This window comes from Sinohyriopsis cumingii, chromosome 14 (assembly GCF_028554795.1).
Source record: "Sinohyriopsis cumingii isolate HCF-2022 chromosome 14, ASM2855479v2, whole genome shotgun sequence".
NCBI classification, from domain to species: domain Eukaryota; kingdom Metazoa; phylum Mollusca; class Bivalvia; order Unionida; family Unionidae; genus Sinohyriopsis; species Sinohyriopsis cumingii.
The window spans coordinates 72,707,967-72,727,745 of NC_142974.1; the positions used below are offsets into that span (position 1 = coordinate 72,707,967).

At 35.5% G+C, this 19,779-nt stretch overlaps 1 protein-coding gene across 1 annotated transcript in view; it reads left to right on the forward strand.

The window, feature by feature from the left end:
* The window catches only part of LOC149784136 (oxysterol-binding protein-related protein 1-like), a 191,990-nt gene that overhangs the window by 34,315 nt on the left and 137,896 nt on the right, over nucleotides 1-19,779 (forward strand). Inside the window, exons 8-15 of the mRNA XM_089932232.1 lie at nucleotides 4,353-4,465; nucleotides 6,812-6,885; nucleotides 9,529-9,592; nucleotides 11,232-11,339; nucleotides 12,368-12,490; nucleotides 16,524-16,617; nucleotides 18,570-18,676; nucleotides 19,000-19,183. Of these exons, the coding sequence (XP_089788358.1) occupies nucleotides 4,353-4,465; nucleotides 6,812-6,885; nucleotides 9,529-9,592; nucleotides 11,232-11,339; nucleotides 12,368-12,490; nucleotides 16,524-16,617; nucleotides 18,570-18,676; nucleotides 19,000-19,183 (867 nt within the window). The remainder of the gene's footprint in view (nucleotides 1-4,352; nucleotides 4,466-6,811; nucleotides 6,886-9,528; nucleotides 9,593-11,231; nucleotides 11,340-12,367; nucleotides 12,491-16,523; nucleotides 16,618-18,569; nucleotides 18,677-18,999; nucleotides 19,184-19,779) is intronic.

Sequence of the window (19,779 nt, forward strand, 5' to 3'; positions counted from 1 at the left end):
TCCTACCAGTGTCTGAGTTACCTTTATTTCACAAGTGGTAACATTGTGGGTTGTATATCAGTTAAGTTTATTACCCAATTACACCACTCCCTCGATAACTCGCACCCTGATAAATTGTGAACCCGCTTATAATGTGGGGTCATGAGTGAATCCCACTGTTAACCACAAAACACAAAAATAAAATTGATCCCTGTTGAACTTGAAGAAAATTGCGATCAAAATTGGTAACTGAAACATTGATATATTGCTTGTTTTATGGTAGAAAACGGTAGATAGGACCTGGAAATTTTAACCAGTATCATGAAATTATCAACTTTTAATAAGATGTCATAGGATTGGTTATATTTTATTTCCAAAAACCGTTCATAGTACACCATAATTCAAGATATTCAAGCAAATTTCAGTCAATGAAAATGTCACTTGTGCCTAATGTAGGCTGTACATTATTATTTAACTGACAATTAAATACATTTTATTAGGTGAAATTTTTGTTTTAATTCTATCTTTTAGTTATTCTTAAGTGTAATCATCATAAATGCAATGTGTATTTAAATGCAAAACGTGTCAGTCTACTGTAACAGCTATGACTGCTTTCTCTGAGAACCTAATTAAGTACCGTCAGTGTTTTGCCAACTGACTTGCGGAAGTATATGTTGTATTGTTGTACTGAATTAAAAGCTGGCCTCCTATGTATTATCATGTTAATTATGTCTTTTGAATCAAATAAAGGAAGTGGAATAAAAGAAAAGTTAAAAGGCATGCAAATCTTACATAGTACTTAAAATCTAGTGGCTATAGTCGTATGTCATGTGAATTCGCTTCTGTTGATCAGTCTAACACTGTTATAAATGTTATTGTGTGTGTACGATAATTAATCTACCTTAAATTAATTGACTCATTCATATCTGTGATTAATGATAGCAAGGCAACCACGTGAAATGAATACTTTGTAAAATAAAGAGCTTGGTTTCACAGATACGGACCATTGTGGGCAAGTGAGTTTCTGAGAATTTCTGTAAGTATAACCAGATCCATCTGTGTTATATCAGAGTTTTACTGAGGCACTATAAAGTGAGGACTACTGTAGTACTGATACAGTATAACCAGATCCATCTGTGTTATATCAGAGTTTTACTGAGGCACTATAAAGTGAGGACTACTGTAGTACTGATACAGTATAACCAGATCCATCTGTGTTATATCAGAGTTTTACTGAGGCACTATAAAGTGAGGACTACTGTAGTACTGATACAGTATAATAAGATCCAGCTGTGTTATATCAGGGACTATGTTTAAATGAGGCACCACAAAGTGATAACCGTGGGTCGGTGGTTCTTCCCTGGGTTGTCCAGGGTTCTTTCTCCACCAGCTATAATGGCCGCAATGTATAGCCTATCTTGTGCTGAAAAATGGCGTTAAACCCTAGAACAACAACAAAGTGATAACCACCGTAACTGTAGTAATGATGCAGTATAATCAGGTTCTTATCCATATCTGTGCTGCATCTGTGATTATATTTCAAGGACAAACCTTGAAATGAGGGACTACTGTAGTAATGTTACAAATGTTTTAGTTGAATATAGCAACTAATATAGGACATAATTAAGTGCACATACATGTATTTAATGGTACATGCAAAGAGTATAGACTTTCTTCCACTTGAGTCTCTGCTGAGTCCACTGAAGTACATCAGAATACACAGTGATATCTCCAGGATTTACAGGTGGAATCAGACCTGAGCTGCACTGTGATGTCGAGTAGACCTCTCCCTCGATAACTCGTACACAATGTGGTCCACAAACATAGACCACACTATAAGTGTGGGAACGAGTTACTGAGGGACCTCTGAAAAATTTAAGAATTCAGCTTAGATATCGAGAAAACTGTGGGGCGGGGGGGGGGGGGGACTGGTATGTTTAATGACTGAATCCTAGTAATACAATCAAATTGATAATAAATGTTAATAAAGCACTTTTTCTAATGTGACAGATCTTTCCAACTGGTTTAAACTACCATCACACGTATGCATAAACATCTGTGTATTACATCACTGCTTTTTGTTTTTGTTGATTAGTCTTGTTCATGGAGTGTATTTAACTGTATAATGCCAAGATGGGAGTCAAAGTAACTGAGAACTAGGCTAACTGTTGATACAACACCAAACAAGATTCTTTTTTCCAAAACTAGCGACAACTATTTCATGAGACAATTGTCTATGTCGAAACTAAATTTTTGTATTGTTCAATTAGTACAATATTTATGTTGTGAATAATAGTGAGTAATAGTGAAACTTCTTATCATCCTTGAGGATATCTCTAAGTACCAGTATCATTACTACAGCAGTCCTGACTTTATAGTGCCTCAGTAAAACTCTGATATAACACAGATGAATCTTATTATATTGTATCAGTACTACAGTAGTCCTCACTTTGTTGTGCCTCAGTGAAACTTAGTCCAGATATAACACAAATATGATACGAGTCCAGTTATACTACATCAGTATTACAGTATTCCTTACTTTAGGGTCTCTTAGTTGTAGATGTAGTTGTTGTGGGGCTTAATGCCATTTTTCAGCACATGATAAGCTATACATGGTGGCCAGTATTAATGGTGGAGGAAGAACCCGGGAAAACCCCGGAAAGAACCACCAACCCACAAGAAGCTACTGGTAAGCTTTCTCACATACCCACATTAGCCGAATCCAAGACTAGAACCCACGCAGACAGAGGTGAGATGGCAGTGATCTGTAATGGAGATAGCTTTTGACCACTTGGCCACTCTGGGCCCTGGGCCTTTTAGTAAAAGTTAGTCCAGATATAAAACAAATATGAGTCCAGTTATACTACATCATTACTACAGTAGTCCTCACTTTTTGGTGCCTCAGTGAAACATAGTCTTTGATATAACAGATATGGCTATGGATCTTGTTATACTATATCATTTCTACAGCAGTCCTCATTTTAGGGTAAAACATGAAACTTAGTCCATATATAACACAAATATGAGACAATCTGGTTATATTGTATCATTTCTACAGCAGTCCTCATTTTAGGGTACAACATGAAACTTAGTCCATAAATAACACAAATATGATATGATCTTGTTATACTAAATCATTGCTACAATAATCCACACTTTCGGGTGCCTCAGTAAAACTTAGTCCTGGTAGTGTGATTATGGATCAGGTCATGCTGTATCATTCCTGTAGTAGTTCTCACTTTAGGGTGTCTTGTTTTAACATAGTCCATAATATTAAACATGCATGATAATTGGTTCCATTATAATGGTAGGTGAATTTTAAGTTTGGTGTACTCTATCCCAGCAAAAGGTGACCATGTCTCTAATGCTGGTCACTCTATAGCTCAGCAAAATATTGCTTTATTGAGTGAATAACATCTTTATAATATTAATAATAGTAAGTAATGGTGATTACATGGAAATAATGTTATATTGAGGTAGTGTTATCCATATCATATTCAGTAAATGGTAATTACCTAGAAACAGTGTTATATTGAGGGAATAATGTCCATATAATAGTATGTAAAGGTTATGTCATGCAAACAGTGTTATACTGAGAGAATACTGCACATATAATAGTGAAGGTTATCACATGCCAACTGTTATATTGAGGGAATACTGTACATATAATAGTAAGTAAAGGTCATTAGATGCAAAGTTATATTGAGGGAATACTGCTAATATGATAGTGTGTAAAGGTCATTATAGAGAAACAGTGTTATTTTAAGGGAATATTGTCCATTTAATAGTAAGTAAAGGTTATTACATGCAAAGTGTTATATTGAGGGAATACTATGTAATAATAAGTAAGTGTTATCACAATCAAACAGTGTTATACTGATCAATTACTTTCAATATAATAGTAATTAAGGGCCATTATGTATAAACAGTGTTATACTAATGCAATACTGTGTATATATATATATATGTATATTTGTACCTAGGCATGTTATGAATTCCTATGCAAGCAGTAAGTGAAGTTATCATTACTGTCTACAGGTGAGACAGTGCCTTTAATGAATCCTTTGTTTAAAACTTTGTTCCTGCAGAGAGAGCTTTGTAAATACATTTGCTTTATGCAGTTTGTATTGATTATCTGTTCTGATGTGAACAAGAGTAAATGGTCACCCTTTCAATGAATTCCATGTTATTATAATCTTGCCATTTTGAGTATGTGTACTTTACAAAGTTTGAAAACTGATTGTGGGAAAATTAAAACAATTTTACATCAGTCTAACCTATCATCAGCTTGTCTTTTTTCTATCAGTCTAACCTACCATCAGCTTGTTTTTTTCTATCAGTCTAACCTACCATCAGCTTTTCTTATGTCTTAGGTTTGAGGGCAGAAGAATTGGTCCAGTCTGCACAGATGAAACAGCTCCTGGCTGTAAAACCAGTCAAAGCATTTTTCACCATACCCCATAGATGTGAAGGAATGCTTCTCAAGGTCAGTATACTGGAAGTAATCGAAGACATGTTTGGCCTGAGTATTCCAGGCATACTGCAAAGCTGTAATGTTTTCTGCAGAGAAAATTGTAGCAATTTTCAGTTTTCTGTGTAACATGAAAATATAAAATAATTCGTTTAAAATACAATTGGTTATAAAGCCCCATCTGTTTTCATGTAGTATTATTCCAACAACCAGTCTCTTTTAGTGTTTCACCGTGTTATATGTTCATACAGTATTATTCCAACAACCAGTCTCTTTTAATGTGTTATATGTTATATGTTCAGATACGTCACAATATTGTGGTACATTAGAACATCCACTACCACACAAATCCAGGTTTTCTAAGCAAACAATATGTTAATCAAGCCTTTTGACTTGTTTCATCGATAAAAGTTCTAAGTCATCATCGGCTTACCAGTATGGAAGTATGACAAGAGTGGACTCCCCTTGGGATCCCAGCAAATTCCATCTTTCATCAGTTAATACATCCATTTGTGTCTTGTCAGTGTGCTGTCTCGATAGGTCTCTATTTTTTTCCATTTTTTTTAAGTCGAATCAGTCTTTAGGTGTTTTCTGATCAAAGCGAGGTATAATACATCTATATCTTTTTGAATTGTCACTATCCTTACTGTAAACAGATTGCTTGCATCTCTGTTGTTTATTTTGTTTTACATTAAGTTATCCAGCATCATTGTAATTTTCCAGTCTGATGGTCTGTCATACTTACAATGCATGACTACTTTACTGTTAAACATTTTATGTAAAGTAAACAATTTATTCATAGTAATTATATAATTTCTTTCATTTTTTGTGATATTTGTTCTAACTCATAGTGTTCCAAAAACACCACATCGTCATAAGTACATCCCATTATAGGTCATTTCTACCAGTCCATTGATAGCTGGTATCAGACCTTAGGTCTGATTTTCAGCCAGGCTCATTCCTTGTCTACACCAGTTCTGACACCATCTCGATTCATGTACATTGTCTCTTGTTCTGGGGATGGTTGATTTGTCTTCTCAACATTACCCAGTCCCACATTCAGGATGCAGATTGTGTCCGACACTAATTTATGCCACTTCCAGCCCTTGCTTTGTCACAGCGTAAGTGGCATTGGATTTGATCGTCAAGTCTCCCATGATATCTTGTACTGGTTCTATGAAGGCAATATGGACTGGTATGAGTCTGTTGACTAGTTATGGCCATTTTCCTTTCCATTTCAGACTATTGATGATACTCACAGCCAGTGCTGTGAGATTATTGTTTAATAACATGGATGGATTCTTAGCTTTGAAAATTATTCCACACATGCTGCTTCTCATAACTGCCACCATTACATGACAGTCAAGTCATGGCCACCATTACATGACAGTCAAGTCATGGCCACCTTTACTGGACATTAGTCACTGTCACCATTGCATCACAGTCCAGGCATTGCCATCTTTACAGGAGACTTCTTAATCACCTCATGTCCCCGACTTCAGAGACATGTTTTCAGGCCTCTTCTTCCATGCTCAGTCTGATAATATACATGGGTGACTGCCTTCTGTGACTCCATTAAAGACATCTTCTGACATCTGCCACCAGAGTTCTCTCCTCCTGCTGAATTGTCATTGGTCACTTATACAAGTCATTCATCCTTGACATTTTAAGCAAGAAAGACCAGCTTTCTTTCACACATGGTAAAGTCAGTAACATGGTAAAGTCAGTAATAAGGTAAAGTCATTAACAAGTTACAGTCAATAACATGGTAAGGTGAATAACATGATAAAGTGAGTAACATGGCAAACTCACTAACATGGCAATGACAGTTACATGGTGAAGTCAGTAACACTGTAAAGTCAGAAACATCTTGCACTGTTTTGAATCATGACTTAAAGACCACAGCATAATTGTGCTCAGTCTAGTGACATGGTCTGTCTCTTAGGAAATTGAACATAAACAAAATCCGATTGTTGACACCCCTGTTGACAGACACGCCTGGGAACCAGTGACATGAATGTCTCCAGTGCTCAGAATGGAAGTACTGTACTCTCTATTTCCATAACAGGTTCCAGCTCACAAATGTGGTCTAAGGTGCTTGCCTTTACTGATCACTGACATCTCACCTCAGTCTATGTACCTTCTGATGGGTCAGATACACCATGTATTAACTCTCATGTTCTGAAAAATGACATTAAACACACAATATCATCATTCAGATAGATGTTTGCTTTTACTTTTCATTTAACTATTGTATTAATTAATAAGATTATTTTTCAGTGACAAGGATAAATTAAATGTTATATTTAAAAACATGAAAACAATGAATCTTCTTGTACGTATATGATTTCTTTTCTTCAGAAATCAAGCTTTCTTGGCTGGAAGTCACACTGGGTGCTGTTAGAGAGAGGAGTTCTCTCCTATTTCAAAAATAGGTAATAAAAAGTTAGTTTTAGTTACTTTAATTGTAATTACTCTAATTGTAATTACTTTATCTTAAGCAGATCATTGTTGATTTTACCTGAACTTTTATCAAGAGTTGTATTTGCCAATAGCTTGGAACAAATGTCATGTTTATATCTGTTTGTATTTATTTTTGTTTCTGAGTTCATTATTTCATGTCTAATGAACACATTATCAAGTTTAGATTTTTGTAAAATAGATTTTGTTTTTGCTACATAACTGCAAATGTTTGACCTTTCTGTATAGGACATGATGTTTCTAATTTGGAATTGTGACGTCAAAGAATAATAAGCATCTAAAATATGATTGGTCAGCCCTAAGGTCATGTGACACTATACACCCAGGGTGTATACCATAATATATATCATCTCTTGCATGCAGCATGATGTCAAAGGCATATACTGATTCTAGCCATGTAAACCATGGATGATTCATTTTACTTTAGGTTAATATTTGCTGTGAAATTGCTTAATAGGTTGCAGTGTTACTCTTCTGATTTAACAGTGTTTGGAGGGGTGAATGTTTAACATGTATATACTGTTATTGTGCAAGCTGGCTTCAAACAACCATTGTGTTGGGAGAACACCTATCATGTAGGACTATATTTATAATTCATAAATCTATTTGGTTGCATAATTTGATTACCTCTACTGAGAGAGCATCTGTCTTTTATGACCACTTTTTGTTGGCAAATGGGGTGGAGTCTCAGGACATTTTTTACTTTATAAGTATATCTTCATGATTGTGTATATAACATAAGATGTTACACAGCCCTGTTTTAGAAGACACCCTTGTATATAGAAGATATGTTCATAAGGGACAGTGATTATTGGTCACATTTTATTGATTTTCGAGTAACTAAAAGTACATTAGACTAAAAGTATTTGGACCATAAAGGAAAAGATGTAAGCTGTCCCTTAAATGTCTTTTATATACAGCTTTCCTTGTACACTCGTACATGGAAAAAAAAAATTAATAGGCAAGTGATACAGTTGTATATAACTGGGTGAGCTTGGAATGCACGAACACACAGGGAATTGATATGCACCCATATCACCCACCTCTCATTCGTTATACCTAACAATAACTGAATATCTTGTGAAAATGCTTATTAATATGTGGCTATTTACTATGCCAAATTTTGCAATACCAATGATTACTGTGCAGGTGAAAGTGATATGATATTTACATTGTGGTATGATCATTATGACATTGCTTGTTACCTAATTTAATTTTGACACCATGAACACTGCGTGATATGGGATATAAGACATGATCTTTATGATTTTACTTTTTACTTAATTATATTCTAACACCATGAACACTGTGAGATATGAGATATGTGATAGATCATTATGTCACTTTTTCCGCCTCGGATGCGGGAGGTCGTGGGTTCAATCCCTGGCTGAGTCATACCAAAGACTTACAGAAATGGTGCTAACAGCTGCCTCGCTTGGCGCTCAGCATTAAGAGGTTAGTGTTAGGACTGGTCGGCCCAGTGTCAGGATAATGTCACTGGGTGGGATATCATGCCACATGTCTGCGGCATGATACCCCAGTGCTAGACATCACTATAAACTGCCACACTGCAGACATCATAGAGATATGACTGAAAAATTGTTAAAAGCTATGTTAAAAATCCAAATCACACACACACACATCACTTTTTACTTAATTGTATTCTGACTCTATGAACATTGTGAGATATGTGTTGTATGACATGATTATTATGAAATCGCTTGTTACCTAAGTGTGTTTATTGACACTATAATTACTGACATGTGAGATGGTACTAGCAACAGCCTTGCTTGGTGCTCAGAATTAAGAGGTTAGTGTTAAGAATGGTTGGCAATGGTGTCAGGATAATGTGACTGGGTCAGACATGATGCTAAATGTCTGCAGCATGATGCCCAGTGCTAGACATCACTATAAACTGCCATGCTGCAGACATCATAGCAGTATGTCTGAATTTTGTTTAAAGCTACATTAAGGATCTATATCACACACACAGAGAGGTGCGAGATGTATGACAAGGTCATTATGACTTCACTTGTTTGCTAATTGTATCCAAATGCATTTTATAAAATAAAAGCTATGAACGCTGAGAGATATTGGACATATCAAATGGTGTTCTCCTGTATCGCTTAAAATCATGACCAAAAAGGATAGACCCAGATTTGCCAACATTAATGTGCATGCTGTCCAGGACCTGTGGTTTTCATTTCAAGATGTTAGTATGACAAAAATTCATAGACCCAGATTTACCAACATTGATGTGCTAGTTGTTCAGGTCTTTGTTTTTCATTTAAAATCATTAGTATGGCAAACATTCATAGACCCAGATTTGCCATCACTAATGTGCTAGCTGTTCAGGTTCTGTGTTTTTCATTTAAAATAATTAGTATGACGAAAAAAGCAAATACCAGTATTTGCCAACATTTATGTGCTAGCTGTTCATGACGTTTGTTTTTTTCATTTTAAATCATTAGTGTAACAAAAAGCATACACTCTGATCTGCAGGCACATTAAATATATTGTGTGTGAAACCAGTATATGTTCATGTTATAGAACACATTTGAACATTCTCTTCATCATTTACCTGTCTTGTTTTACAGAGGAGACGCAACCTCTGGTACAAAGAGAAGAGGAATGAAGTACTTAGATGAGGCCAGACTTTTTGTACGAAAATAAGTATTTACTGGACTAATATTTTCTTAATATATCAATGGAGCCTGTACACAGCATTAATTTGTTTTGATAGTAAAATATTTTGCATAAATCAAGGATTGTGTGCTGTGTTAATTTGTCTTGATAGTAGAAACTATGCATAAAACCATGACTTGTCTTGGGAGTAGAATATTGGGCATAAAAATAGAACTGTGTGCTGTATTAATTTGTCTTGATAGTAGAAAATTGGGCATAAAACCTAGATTGTGTGTTGTATTAATTTGCCTTGGTAGTAGAAAATTTGGCATAAAAAGAGCACTGTGCACTGTGTTAATTTGTATTGGCAGTAGAAACTTGTCTATAAATTAAAGGAGTTTGTTCAGTGTTATATTGTCTTTATAGTAGAAAATTGTCTATAAATCAAAGGAGTGTGTACAGTGTTAATTTGTCTTGATAGTAAAACTATTTTTTTTATAAATCAAGTACTGTGTGCTGTGTTAATATGTTTTGATATTATAATATTTTGTATAAATCAAGACCTTGGAACAGTGTTTGTTTGTTTTGAAACTAGAAACAATATTTCAAAACTTCCACATTGATATAAATACTTTTATTGTCGTTAATTCTAACTTTCTTGCTTGATATAATTTGTACCATCCTTAGTTTTATGTTGTTTCAGAGTTACATTTATACATTGAAAACCCATATATCTGGAAGTGTTACACGAAAAAAACATATCATTGGACTTGAAAATCTCTTTTCACATTTGACAGACCACCAAAACTTCATTTCTACAAATTGCATTTGTGATGAAATTAGAGGGTATTTTTTGTTGAGCATTTCTATTTAAGTCATCTTCTACACACAGTTTGTTCTTTACTTTCAAAAATTTTGTATTATATATACCTCAGCTGGATATGGCAAAGTGTAGAAAAGGTTTCTACTGTAAATTATATGCAACAGAAGCTGCCATTGAAGTTATATCCATTCAGTTGCAAAGGAACTTTGCAGGGAAATAATTGATGGAATTTGTTGTTGTTGTTCAGCACACGATAGGCTACACATGGCGGCCAGTATTAATGGTGGAGGAAGAACCCGGGAAAACCCTGGAAAGAACCACCAACCCATGATAAGCTACTGGCAAGCTTTCTCACAACAATGTCTGTATTTTATATTGACCACTCATGGAACCACATATGGCTGTTTGAGTTGGACCCTCCACCAATGTTTTGAAATATGGCTGCTATACAGATAGATTCAGATAGACAAATGAGGAATGCAGTTAGATGAATAATTTTCTTTTAAATTCAAAGACATTCACATAACCACGTGGACTAATGAGGTTTGACTTGAAATGTATGACACTACAAAAGTGGATCACTGTGACCTAACATTGATCAGCAATCTTTCACTAACTATATTATTATTAAACAATGCATTATAGCCACCAGACTTCTGCAGTTGGAAATATGGCTATGGTGGGAAAATATATAATAAAGGCACATGTTACTTCTTAAAGATGTTTTTAAAAAATCAGAGTTGAATGTCATCATTTGTTTTGTAAAATTTTCACTCATTTCTCAAATTGTGCTGTGCCCAGTCTATCAGACTAGAAAGTGTATCACATTTTATGCGTAGAATTCTGTTTCAGATTTCACAAGACAATCCCTTTGAATTTCTGGTTGATTTCTCAGATGGTGCTGAACACAGATTGTCTACTGACCTCGAAACATATTCATCAAAGCAAATGGAAAGACAGGTAAACAGTAATTAACATTTTTAGTTTGTTGTCTATGTTAGCAGTTGGAAAAAAGGCAACAAAAATTGACATTCTTAGTTGTCGACATTACAATTGGAAAGAAAGGCAAACAATAATTGACATTCTTGGTGTGTTGTCTAACTTAACAATTGGAAAGGAAGGCAAGCAATAATTGACATTCTTGGTTTGTTGTCTAAGCAGTTGAAAGAAAAGGTAAACATTAATTGACAATTCAACATTCTTTGTTTGTTGTATGCTTTTGCAGATGGAATGCAGGTAAACAATAACTGACAATAAGCAATAGCTGACAGTTTGACATTCTTATATATTTGTCTGTCTTAACAGATGGATAAACAGGTAAACAAAAATAAACAATTTGACATTATCTTGTCCTCTGTTTGAGCAATAATGAGTGATGACATTTTGCTTGCCTCCCTGACCATTATTTTAGTGAGTGATCACACTTTTATGAAATTCCTGAACAGTGTTATGGTGAGTGGCCATTGTGTACATTATTAGCACAGTGTTCATTGTTAGACACCATTTTCCATTGAACTCTTGTCAGAAATGACTATGTTTTTTGTCTCACCTGCAAAGAATAGGTTCGGTGTAGCAATCACTTTTCTTACAGTTTTGTCTTTATTTTAGTGTCGATCAACAATAAGCTTTTATTTTAGTTCCGTTTTTGTATGTATAGTAATGAAACTAATGTGAATATTTATCATGGAGAGGACTCCTCTTCATGGAAAAAGGAGGCTACAGTGACCTACTTTTCGCACTCCTGTGATTACTGTGTTTGGTTTTAGCTCAATTTGTCTGACACTGATGCATGTGTAGTCATGCAACTTGATGAATTTATCTTGACTGATGCTTCCCAAGTAGATCACAATGGCCTACTTTTCTTGGTGTAGTGATTTTGCAAGGTTTTTGGATTATAATATTGCAGAGCAGGCAAGATATCTTTATGTGGTCTTTAAAGCCTTTACATCTGCAACTATGTTAAAATTCTTTTCTCACTTTTGTTTCAGAAATGGACTAATGCTTTCAGGGAACATATTGAATACAGCACACACTACATTCACAAAGGGGAGGTTATTGATGATGAAGATGAGGACATTGTTTCCTTGGTAACCTTGCAAGAGTCATTAAAGGTAATTTCATTTACCCAGCTTTGCAGCACAAACCTGGTGTTTGTGTAATCCATGTATCACAGTTTTAGTGTTTGTATAATCCTTGTATCAAAATCCTAGTTGTTTGACAATCCATGTATCAGAATCCTAGTTTTGTACAATCCATGTACTTGAATCCTACTTGTTTAATTATCCATATATCAGAATTCCAGTTTTTATATAACCATTGTATCAGAATCCCATTTTCATAATGATCCATGCAGCTGAACGTTAATCATACCTGTTGCTGACAAGTGAAATGTGAAGGCCAAATTAGTGACATGTTGTCAAGAGGGAATGTGTTTTTTTTATAGATATATTGTTTCAGGTGGCCAGCAAGTTTCAAAATTTAACCGCTGAATACAGCAATCCTGCTCTTCCCAGCCCTTTTGAATGTGCCCATTGATTTTAGTGATGATGAAATATGGTCTTATGCTCCATTGTCTTTGTTAGATTTGACTATGACAATAGAAGTCCTGGTGTAAGTCAAGGAAGTCCTGGTGTAAGTCAAGGAAGACCTGGTTTAAGTCAAGGAAGTCCTTCACTTGTTGTTTTATCCTTCTATTTCTCCATCAACAGCCTGGTCTGATATTCTGGCAATAATTGATTTAATGATCAAAAAGGATGAACCAGTGTTGAAACTGTCACTACAGTTCTTTTAGTTGGTGACATTTGGAGTTCCTTACTATTACGACTCTGTGGTCTTAAAATTAGTAACAGAAAAGAGTGAAAATGAACAAGTTTTGTAAAATTCAAGAAATAATTTATTTCCCTAGGATACAAAGTGAACATTTTAAGCAACTTACAGTACTGTGAGCTAAATCCCAAATAGTCCTAAAAGTCCAAAAGTATAGAGTATTCTGGATGAATTCTAATCTTAAATGTGCTGATGTTTCACAACGATATAATCCAGAATGTCCTTGAATGAATTCACAATAATCCCAAAATAGAGATTTAGTCCAAAAAAATGTATTGAGCATTTTGTAATTTCAGTGAATAATTTAAATAAATAAATCCTCTCAAATTATGACTGAAGGCAACTAAAAGACAAATTCCACCACATATGTTAACCCTTTACCTCATACAAGCGTCTTTGGACGCCTCTACTCCATTCGCATGGAAGCGCCTTTTGACGCCTCTGCAAGATTCGCATAGAAGCGCCTTTTGACGCCTGCTGTAAACATCAGCCATTTTGAGATAGTTTTCGTAGCGCCACCTTCGGGGAAAACCCCCCTATTACATACTACATTCATTTCTGTGAATGACAATTACGTCAGATCACGTGGTCGCTATTCATGCACTGGTCGATATCTGCTATTTAAAGTAACTGGGTCGTAATCTCCACTCTCCAAAATGGCAGCCGCGGATTTCATTCAGTACGTACGAAGTTTTCACGATTAGAATAACAACCACGAAAGATTCAATAAATTAGGTAAAGGCTCTGATATTAATGTAGGCAGCAATTAGTTTTTATAAATTATCAAATTCAGATGACTTAGTGATATAGACGCACACGAAAACCTTGTAAATTTCGAGTATCGGAAATGGCAGCTACGGTTGGTCACGCGGCCTCACTGACATGACGGTGAACGGGTTCTCTCAAGATTTCGAAGCACATAAAAAACTTCTTCTGTGGAAAATAATTACAAAGCTGTAACAATCGGACATTACTCTTAAATTTTTCCACATATAATATATGTGTACCAAAAATGTAAAATGGTTAAAATTGTTGTTAAACGTAAGATACACTAAATTGCTTAACAGTTCACAGGCAGGATTTCATTCAGTACTTACGAAGTTTTCACGAGTAGAATCTCAACCACGAAAGATTCAATAACTTTGGTAAAGGCTATGATATTTATGTAAGCAGCAATTAGTTTTTATTGATTATCAAATTCAGATGACTTGGTGATGTAGACGCAGACGAAAAACGTGTAAATTTCGAGTATGGAAAATGGCAGCTACGGTCGGTCACGTGGCCTCATTGACATCACGGTGAATGAGTTCTCTCTCGATTTTAAAGCACATTAAATATTCTTCTGTGAAAAATGATTACACAGCTATAAGAATCGGACTTTACTCTTCAATTTTTCCATATATAATAGATGTCTACCTTAAACGTAAAATGGTTAAAACTGCTGTTAAACGTAACACCACTACATTGCTTAACTATTCACAGGCATGCCTATGCGGATGCGGTCTGCTAGGTAACAGGTATTCTATTTATAGCGTGCTGCACTTTGTCACTATGCTCTATGAGGTAAAGGGTTAAGATTGGAATAAATAATTCTGTTGTAAACAACTTTAATATAAAAACCTAAGACACAATAAGAGGACCAGGATGAGGTTCAGAAGTTCATTTCCAGAACATTCTAATTTGTAAACTAGGTCAGGTATTTTACTGAAATTGTAATAAAGAACATGACAGATAGCAAGTAGACCAAGAATTTCCAAGGGTGAATTAATGTCTTGAACTCAGATCCAAGTAAACATGTTTAGCTACAAGTGATAATTATCTTGATGTATAATCTACAATTCTATACGAATATGAGCTATGCAATATGTTGTTCACAATGTGACTCTTTACAGTCTACAATCATAAAAAATAACTATACATAACACTTACAAAGTTAATGATAGGACCCTTGTGTCAACAGACTAATCTTTACAAACCTGCCAACAGATTTTTAGAGGAGGTTCTATACCACCCACACTCCAGTTTTTCACATGGACACCGCAGATGTAGACAGAGACATTGCAGCCTTGTGGATGGCAATACACATGGGCTAGAAGTCTTGTAATGATTGGATATGGCAAATCCAACTCAGTACACATGGACTGGAAGTCTCATAGTGATTGGAGATGGCAAATCCAACTCAGTACACATGGACCTAAAGCCTCATAGTGATTGGAGATGGCAAACCCTACTTAGTACACTTGGACTGGAAGTCTCATAGTGAATGGAGATGGCAAACCCTACTCAGTACACTTGGACTGGAAGTCTCATAGTGAATGGAGATGGCAAACCCTACTCAGTACAGATGGACTGGAAGTCTCATAGTGAATGGAGATGGCAAACCCTACTCAGTACACTTGGACTGGAAGTCTCATAGTGAATGGAGATGGCAAACCCTACTCAGTACACTTGGACTGGAAGTCTCATAGTGAATGGAGATGGCAAACCCTACTCAGTACACTTGGACTGGAAGTCTCATAGTCAATGGAGATGGCAAACCCTACTCAGTACAGATGGACTGGAAGTCACGTAGTGAATGGAGATGGCAAACCCTACTCAGTACAGATGGACTGGAAGTCACATAGTGAATGGAGATGGCAAACCCAACTCAGTACACATGGACTGAAAGTCACATAGTGATTGGAGATGGCAAATCCTACTCAATACACTTGGACTGGAAGTCACATAGTGATTGGAGATGGCAAACCCTACTCAATACACTTGGACTGAAAGTCTCAGTGATTGGAGATGGCAAATCCAACTTAGTACACATTAACTGAAAGTCACAATGATTTGAGATAGAAAACCCTACTCAGTACACATGGACTGAAAGTCTCATGGTGATTGGAGATGGCAAACCCTATTCAGTACACATGGACTGGAAGTATTGTAATGATTCACAATGGCTGGTGCAGTGGATTCTTTGTGAGACTTAAGGTTGATAACATTCTTCCAACCAATATAAAAAAGTATATCATCTGCCATCTTGAATTCAGTATCTCGAATGGTGTGTGTCTTAAACACAGTTTTACAGCATTCTGGTTGATACCATAACCTATAACCTACTGAAAGAGTTGTAGTACTGTCCACTGCCACCTTTCTGAAATACCACCACAAAGCCATGTTAAGATCATAGCCATTCTCTTCTAATCTCCTCTTCAGTGGTCAGGTCAAGGAAATAGTGTCAATTGAACACTCCAAAACCCCTCTGGATCAACAAAGAATGGCACATATTTTGCTTGCATGGGTTTTGCATTTCGTCTTTTTTCTTTTTTCCAGGTGGCTGAGGCTCATCAGACTACTTTGGCAAATCAAATAAAGTTAGTTTCACAGATGATAGACAGTCAGATTTCTAAAGACGATCTTAAACCAGGTAATATGTGTGACATTATAAACCAGGTAATATGTGTGACATCTTAAACTAGGTAATATTTGTGACATATTAAACCATGTAATATGTGTAACATCTTAAACCAGGTAATATGTGTGACATTATAAACCAGGTAATATGTGTAACTAGTTAAACTAGGTATAATGTGTGACATATTAAACCATGTAATATGTGTGACATCTTAAACCGGGTAATATGTGTGACATATTAAACCAGGTAATATGTGTGACATCTTAAACCAGGTAATATGTGTGACATATTAAACCAGGTAATATGTGTGACATCTTAAACCAATCAATATGTGTGACATCTTAAACTAGGTAATATATGTGACATCTTAAACCAGGTAATATGTGTGACATTATGATTTAATCAAAACTGCTACACTGACTACCGTATTTGTCAAGGGAATATAAACACAAAGAAATGATCTTTTTAATAAGCTTTTATTCTTGGAGAGGACTGCTCCGATGGCTTAGTGGTTTGAGTACCTGTCTCGGAGGTCATGGGTTTTAACCCCAGCCGAGTCATACAAAAGATATAAATATGGTACTAACAGCTGCCTCACTAGGTGCTCAGCATTAAGAGGTTAGTGTTAGGACTGGTCAGCCTGGTGTCAGGATAATTTTACTGGGTGGGACATGATGCTACATGTCTGTGGCTTGATGCGCCAGTTCTAGACATTAACATAAATATAAACTGTTTCACTGCAGACATTGTAGCGATATGATTGAAAAATGGTTTAAGCCATGTTAAAATTCCAAATCACACATGCACACACACACACATTTTAACCACATCCCTCCCATTCATGAATTTTGCTTCCACTCAGTTAAATTCCTAAAGACAAAATAGATTGAAGCCAAAATTGGTTTAAGGCATTACATTACAAAGACCTTAGTAAGATTTTATCACGATATTTTGACAGAATGTAATGGAGGTTTGGCCCCAGTTTTAATATAGAACATTGCCCTTCATTTGCAGTATATCAGCAGGGGTAATCTTGATATGCTGACACATTTTAAGCTTTGTTTCCTTTAAAACAACAACAAAAAAGGAAACAAAAATGCTTACCCAAGCAGCAAAATCAGTTTCAATCAATGTGATTTGTGCTTGCAATGCCAAATGTAAAACAGCAGATTTATTATACTTGATGTGTATGGTTACAAAGGAAAATGAGGGCTCCAGGGTGGCCAAGTGGTCTAAGGTGCTCAACTTTACAATTTGGTCAGTGTGGTATGTGAGAAGAGAAGGCATGCCTCTGGCTTCCTTTGGGTCTGGCTTGTCATGTGATTTTCTGGTTCTTCCTCCACCAGATAAGCTGGCCACCATGTGCTGAAAAATGATGTCAAATACATAACAACATCAACAGCAACAACAAACCTCACATTTTGGTTCAAAAAATATTTAATTAGACATTTATCTTAAAATCGGAGCATTATTGAAAACATCCAACTGAGGTTGTAATTGTGCAATTGCATAGAAAAAAGCTTCACTTCTTATATTTAACATTTAGGTCAGTGTATGAAAACTGTTGTCATTTACTTGTTGCATTTGTAACAGGATACTATCTTTGTCTTGTCACACATGAGTGTGTTGTACTTCATTTGGCTCAGCAAATCAGTGATCATTTAGAACACTGAAGTTGACGTAAAAATTAAATTATACATTTTTTAAACAATTGCAGTTTATGTAACAAACAAATTACCAGGTTTTTCAAGGATTTTATAGTTTTGCTTATGTTAAGTTATATGCCTTTCAGTAATTTTTAACGTCTTTAAGTTGTGACTATTTTTTGTGGGACTGTATATTTACATTTATTTGGAAGGGCTAACTTCCTTCAGTTTTCTTTACTGCTACATTTTATCTTGATACTTTGAGAATTAACTTTTAATCTGCACTTTATAAATATGTATGTTAAATCTCTGTTGTAGATATGTTGCCTAAGATCAAGCTGGAGTTGCATAACATGTCAGCCTCATCCAAGGATATGTGCACCTCCTTGAATCAGTGCCTGACGCTCTTTGTGCAGCAGGAGGAGGTAATTATTTATTTTTCTTGTGTCTGGAGATGACAATCTTTATGATTTTGTCAGAATCTTTCCTGTTTTTTACCATTATGTTAACATTTTTCAGGTCAGATATAATTTTATGTAAGCAAACCTACCTATCATTATGGCAAAAACATTATTTTTGCTTAAGAAAACAAAATATGGTACATTGGTACACTGTTCAAATATGATATAACTATAGAAACCCAACTAGATTGTTATAACAAAGGACTATTGTAATTTTCATATGTATTTTTCTGCCATGAGGAAATATTGAGAATATTTACTTAATTGTTTCTTTTTTCTTTTTCAAGATTCGTCAGAAGGAGCTGAAAGAGACATCAGAAAAATGTCGAGTCTTGGAAGAGGCCCTCCATGCCCTTGCGCTTGAGCACCATGAGCTTGAGAAAACATATAGTGAGCATACCCCAGCACGATATTACTCTACAGATGATGACGAATTCTACGATTGCGATGAAGGCTCAATACGGTCAAGAAGTGAGTGTCCTCAGACATATTGCCAGTTTATATGACTTTGTTGATATGACAGTCAGATTATCGGTATTATTCTTGTACTTTGGATCGTTCAAGTTACAAATCAATCCATGTCAGTGTGGACTACATTATTATTCTTGTATTTTGGATAGTTCAAGTTACAACTCAATCCATGTCAATGTGGACTACATTATTATTCTTGTACTTTGGATAGTTCAAGTTACAGCTCAATCCATGTCAGTGTGGACTACATTATTATTCTTGTACTTTGGATAGTTCAAATTACAACTCAATCCATGTCAGTGTGGACTACATTATTATTCTTGTACTTTGGATAGTTCAAGTTACAACTCAATCTATTTCAGTGTGGACTACATTATTATTCTTGTACTTTGGATAGTTCAAGTTACAGCTCAATCCATTTCAGTGTGGACTACATTATTATTCTTGTACTTTGGGTAGTTCAAGTTACAACTCAATCCATGTCAGTGTGGACTACATTATTATTCTTGTACTTTGGATAGTTCAAGTTACAGCTCAATCCATGTCAGTGTGGACTACATTATTATTCTTGTACTTTGGGTAGTTCAAGTTACAAC